This window comes from Elaeis guineensis, chromosome 5 (assembly GCF_000442705.2).
Source record: "Elaeis guineensis isolate ETL-2024a chromosome 5, EG11, whole genome shotgun sequence".
NCBI classification, from domain to species: domain Eukaryota; kingdom Viridiplantae; phylum Streptophyta; class Magnoliopsida; order Arecales; family Arecaceae; genus Elaeis; species Elaeis guineensis.
In genome coordinates this window covers 22,810,580-22,816,447 of record NC_025997.2, presented here as the reverse complement: position 1 = coordinate 22,816,447, position 5,868 = coordinate 22,810,580, and the positions used below count along the sequence as shown (strand labels likewise).

Sequence of the window (5,868 nt, the reverse complement as noted above, 5' to 3'; positions counted from 1 at the left end):
TATGGGAGCTGGACTTTCATTTGAACTCCTGTTGCAGGTAGACCTCACCCGAACTCCTACAAGGGCCGGACTCCGAGCTTCTACTGCAAGCGATCCACTCCGAGCTTCTGCTACAAACGATCTACTTCAAATTTCTACTACGAGCGGTCCGCGTCGGATTCCCACTGTAAGCCTTCACCTGAGCTTCCATTATGGACGAATTCCTTCCGGATTTCTATTGCAGGCAGGCTTCGATCGAGATTCCTCGACAAATGATCCCCATCCGGGCTTCTACGGAGATCGGACTCCGACCGAACTTCTGTAGCAGACAGATTTCGGGCGAACTCCTACGACACACGAAATCCAGCAGTTGGACCCCTCCAGCGGATGAACCTCTCCACGCCATCCGACATCCACTGCCAGTCGACCCTCTACCGAATTCTGTACGAAACCGAACTTCATCTACGGAAAGCCTTTGACTGAGCTCCTATGGTAAGTAGCCCTCGCCTACAGTATTAATGCCCAAGCACCCAACGGTAGAAGGTTCGCCAGCAACATCCGAGCTCCTCTCAAATGGATAGCTATCTCTCTCCGTCAGGCACCTCAACCGAGCTTCGATCGACAGGCCTGGACTCCCTGGCAGGCCACAGTAATGGCCACGACTCTGCTCCACTTCCTGCGACGGATACCGGCGGCTCCACCACTCCTTGGCAGGCCACAGTAATGACCACGACTCTGCTCCACTTCCTGTGATGGATTCCGCGTGCTCCTCCACTTTCTGGCAAGTCGCGACAACGGACGCTGCTCCACTCCCCACAACAGGCTCCACGTGGCAGGCCACGGTGATGGCCACAATTTCACTCCACTACTCTTCATAACAAACTTCTCCTGGCCCCGAATGGTCCACTGCCAGGCGGTTACAAATGTCGCTATCAATCTGTTGCACCCTCCGCCTATAAAAAGGGGACCCCAGATACGTTATTCTCTAAGCTCTAATTTCTATCTCAAAACTCTGCTAAAATTTTCGTTTGAGCACTCCATTCTTGTTGAGGCAGAGAACTGACTTGAGCGTCGGAGGGTCTTGCCGGAACACCTCCAACTCCGATTTAGACTTCGTTTGCAGGTCCCGACGGCGACCGCGACTCCCTTGACTCCAGCTTCTCCGACGCCGGCGGATTTTTGCACCAACAATATCTGTCAAAAAAAAATGGATATAGATATAGATAGATAATTATCCAATCCATATTCGAATATCCAAATCTATCTCTAATTCCATATAGTTTTATATAATACTTATTAATTTTCAAGAAAGATATATAATCATATAAATATATTATTAACTTGATTTATCATCTATTTAGTAATATCTTTAATTTTATAGTCATAAAGTTTAATTATCCAACTTATATTTATAAGTATATCCATACTTTCAGTATTCGAATGATATCAATATCTATTTAAAAAAAGTATGGATATAAATTTTTGCATTCAAATAATATCCATATTTATATTTATATTTATTGAATAAAATAAATATGGATATAGATAAACTGATATCGAATCTGATTTTAACTGTATCAAGATGATATATGATAAATAGAATCTATAAAAATAAGATAATCTAATTGGCATGGTGCATGACCCTGTAGTGCAAGATATAATTTCTTGTAAAGCTATTATGAGGGGCCATGTAGATGTGATGTAGATGTGCTGCTGGTTCCTATATCAATTGTGGGCTAGAAGTCAAAAGAAAACTTTCTTTTTGAGTGAGCACTTAGAACGTCGTAGCTGTGGATCCCCTTTGGCATATTATGATATAGAATCGAAACCGAGACATGCTGCTGTTTCTACTCAAATCATAATCTTTACAGTATTTGAATTAGGGGTGGTAATTCGTATTTGTAGGTCATAAATGGATCAATTCGTTATTGACATAAATCTGCATAAGCTAAATTCGAACACGATTTATTTATTAAACGGGTCAAGATTTACAATCCGCACACGACATGATTAATAAATGGATCACCCACATAGACACCATTATTAAATGGATCGCGTCGGGTTGACACAAACATGATCCATTTATGATACGATTGTGAAATTACAAAAAAATTTGTTTCAATAAATGTAATAACAATGCAAATAATATAATAATATAAATATATAATTGGCAACAAAATAACATGAAAAATCCATCCATACTAATGTAACCATGAAAAATTTATAAATAATTTTTAAATAATATTAAATGGTTTTTACTGTAACTTATGGTTATGCAGGAAGCTATGTTTCTGTTTGAGTTTGAGAGAGAGAGAGAGAGAGATGGCTGAGAAGGAATGAATTTGAAAATATATTTGCTATGTTTTTGTTTTATGAGTTAGGATTATCTTAAAATTTTTTAAAAATAATCTTATCTTTTAAAAATTTTACGAAAATATTAAATGGGTTAGATGGGTTAGATTCGAGCTCGTGGATTGATCTGCGAATCCATACGAATTTTGTGGATTATAATCATGTCGATCTATTTTAAATCCGTATATGTATAAGCATAGCCTGCGAACCGGTACGAATATTATGGGTTGTAATTGTATCAATCTATTTTCGATCTGAACCTATATAAGTCAAATCCAAATCCATATTTTTTGTATCGATTTCGTATCATGTTCGCGTATCGTATCAAAAATTACCACCCCTAATTTGAATTAGGTCGCATCACTTTCTTTTTAGTTGCTCCTTAGAAAATGAGAAGAGGATAGGGGAATCCCAAGTTCAAGCATTCATACAATCCAAAACGGGCCCAACCAACAAAATACAGGTGTAATCGGCAATGTTGACGCTATTCCATGGTTTACGTTATAGGTGTGACCAGCAATGTTGACTCTATTCCATGTTAACAAAAGCTTGAAATTCTACTGTTTTCAGGCAAGCAAAATACATGGCATATTTTGATATTCATGCAACACTTTGCAAATATAAAATTATCATTTACCCGTTTTGGATTCTGGCCTGCAAGATTTCTGGAAGGTAGCATATCCATATCGGGCCTTCAAATAATACTTAAATGATATTAATGATCAACTTAAACCTACATATATGCCATAATTTATATTATCTGTATATGGACAATGGGGTGTGTGTGTGTGGCGTGTGTGTGTGTATTTCCCACTGTATAAGTTATTACTTGAAGCCACTGCATTTTACTGTTCGTTGGTTTTTTTATTCAAATCACTATATTAGTTCCAAAAACAATGTCATAAATAATAAGATTTCTGGCGCGTCATGAGGCGATTGGAAAAATCGAAAATAACTGGTGATAATAAACATTTGCTGCTATAAAACTAGCAATGAATATATCATAATTACAAAAAAAAAATCAAAAACAAAAACAAAAAACCTCTCAAAACTTTACGAATCATTTCCAGACCCACTCCCTCTATTTTTGAACTAGGTCGTTTGTGAAAAAAAAAAGCCCATGAAGGCAATAGACAAAAGAATCTTAACGTCGCTATGTCATTCCCGAGCCGCCACGCGTGCCCCGCCAACGGCTACGATTCCGCGACGCCTCCAACCCCTTATCATACTAGAGTGCCGCCGTCGTCGGCGGAGGTGGTGGTGGGAATGGCGGCGGAGGAGACCGCTCCGCCCTTTCCTCGCGCTCCAGATCCGGTTCCCCGCCCGAATTCCCGCCGCGATGGAGCCTCAGATCCCTGCTTAGAATCCTCGTAAGCAGCTGCATGCGGCTTCCTGGCGACTTCGTACCCTGCACCCCCGGCATTCCCAACCCTAATCCTGACTCTATCTCTTCTTCCGATCCCCTGAACCCCTCGCCCCACCTCACCGGTACCTCGATCCTCAGCTCCGGACCGCCCAACGTAGTCGACGAAGACCCGATCCCCTCCGCTCGGCACCTGGAGCACAGACAGGAGGGCGAACAAGCTCGTTCCTCCGCCGCCGCCTCCCGAGGATTCGGCGGCAGTACTCGCACCGGGACGGTGGTATGGACCCGCGGCGACGCCGCCTTCACGGCGGCGCGGCAGAGGGGGCAGGTGGCGTGGGAGTGGAACCACATGTCAATGCACTCTGTATGAAATCGGTGACCACACAGCGGGAGGGAGCGCACCTTCTCCCCCTCCTCGAACTCGTTCAGGCACACCACGCACTCCACCACCTCCGCCCCATCTCCTTCGCCTCCGGCGGCGGCGGCGGCGGCAGAGAAGACGAGGACGGGAAGGGACTCCAGGATGTCAGGAGCCAACCCGCGATCGGCGGGGCGCAGGGCGTCGTGGGCCTCGCCGGCGAAGACGAGGCGGCGGCGGGCGGAGGCGATGCGGCGGAGGACACGCCACCGGAGGTAGAGGTGGAGGAAGAGGACGAGGAGGGTGGCGGTTAACAGCACGACGAGGGTGATGAGCATAATCTTGCCGCTTAGCTCGTAGTTCTTTCGTGCAACCCCGTCGTCAAACTCAGTATTCGGATCCATTAGGCTTGCATCTTCTTTTCTTTCCTCTCTTCTGTTCTTTGGAGGCGAGGGGAACCTAATCGACCTTTTATAGCTGTATCAGCGGGGCCGCGAGGGCGGGATTGCGTTATTATTCCCAACCTGTATAGGATTAGGATAAGAAGCGGAGGACTGAGATTTAGGGGGTGAATTTTTCACGCGGAAAGGTAACGTTAGGGGAAAGTTTTAACCGGCCGCTATGACAGTGGGCGCCAGTCTTAGGAGGAACCCCGGGCAAGACGGGTGGCGCGGTGGAGAGGACCAATCCAAATCAAGGGTTACATACACGGTAGTTACAATGAAGGAATTTTGAATTATTTAAATGCAAGAAAGTAGTATGGTGTCAGGTGTATGACTACTGCACTGTTCCACTGGACCTAAAGCCATCAGACAAGGAGACGTGGGGTCGCTGCTTAAGCGGACCTAAGTCACTGGCCCTACTTGCGCTCCCACAGAATCATTTTTAGAGGTGACAACCAGATCAGCTCGTATCATAAATAAATCAAATCATAAATAGATTGGATCAAAAAATCATCAATTCAAATCTGATCTATTTATTAAATAGATTAAAAATTCAAATCTGAATTATATCCATTTAATCCGTTTATTGAATGATCAAATTAGATGAAACGAATTAAACAGATGAAACAGAACAGATTAAATGGATCAGAAATAGGTTAAACTGATTTTAAATAGATTAAACGAATCTTAAATGGGTTACACAGGTTAACAGATCGGGTTAAATGGGTCAGAAATAGGTTAAATAGATGAACAGGTTAAATGGGTTATCTGACTCAACCCGATCTGAATATTAAATAAATTAAACTGGTTAAACGGATCAGATATCTAAAATCCAAATCTGACCCACTTATTAAACGGGTTAAATGGGTTGATCCATTTATGATCCAAATCCGTTTAGTCTAAATCCAAATCTATTTATGGTAGATCGAATACGGATCGGATTGGCAGGTCAGATCATATTTTGCCAATCCTAATCATCTTTCTGATGGATGGGTTCGCTAAGTGGAGAGTCCAAATCCCCAATTTTTGGTAGAGAAAGCAGGTTAGGCCAACAATTATCCATATTAGATTTGGAAGCACATGTACTGTGATGGTTATTAGAACTTAAAAGGAAAGATTCTACTGGGATCTTTATTTAAGACTGAAACTTTGATATCAATTAGAGAAAAAAAAAATTCATCGATCTGCTTAACTTGAATCTTTTAAAATTTAAAAAAAAAATTATAAAAATAAAACTATATTCTATTTTCTTTCGTTTATAATTGATACATCATAAATCGAAGTACATAGCTCGTACTTAAAATAGTAGTGGGATCCTCTTTTATATGATTCAAATTTGACCTCTAGTAGTTCGTATCAAACTAGGTTTG

General features: G+C 42.3%; 1 protein-coding gene across 1 annotated transcript; it reads right to left on the bottom strand.

Annotated features, from left to right (window-relative positions):
- Positions 1–3,292: 3,292 nt before the first annotated feature.
- On the bottom strand, positions 3,293–4,768 carry LOC105036302 (RING-H2 finger protein ATL64-like). Its single transcript, XM_010912065.4, has one exon. It carries the CDS (start codon positions 4,457–4,459, stop codon positions 3,560–3,562), a length of 900 nt encoding a protein of 299 aa, XP_010910367.1. The 5' UTR covers positions 4,460–4,768; the 3' UTR covers positions 3,293–3,559.
- Between the last annotated feature and the right edge of the window lie 1,100 nt (positions 4,769–5,868).

Excerpts from the sequence above, each read along its gene's own strand:
- LOC105036302 (XM_010912065.4), bottom strand. The coding sequence starts at position 4,459 with ATGGATCCGAATACTGAGTTTGACGACGGGGTTGCACGAAAGAACTAC.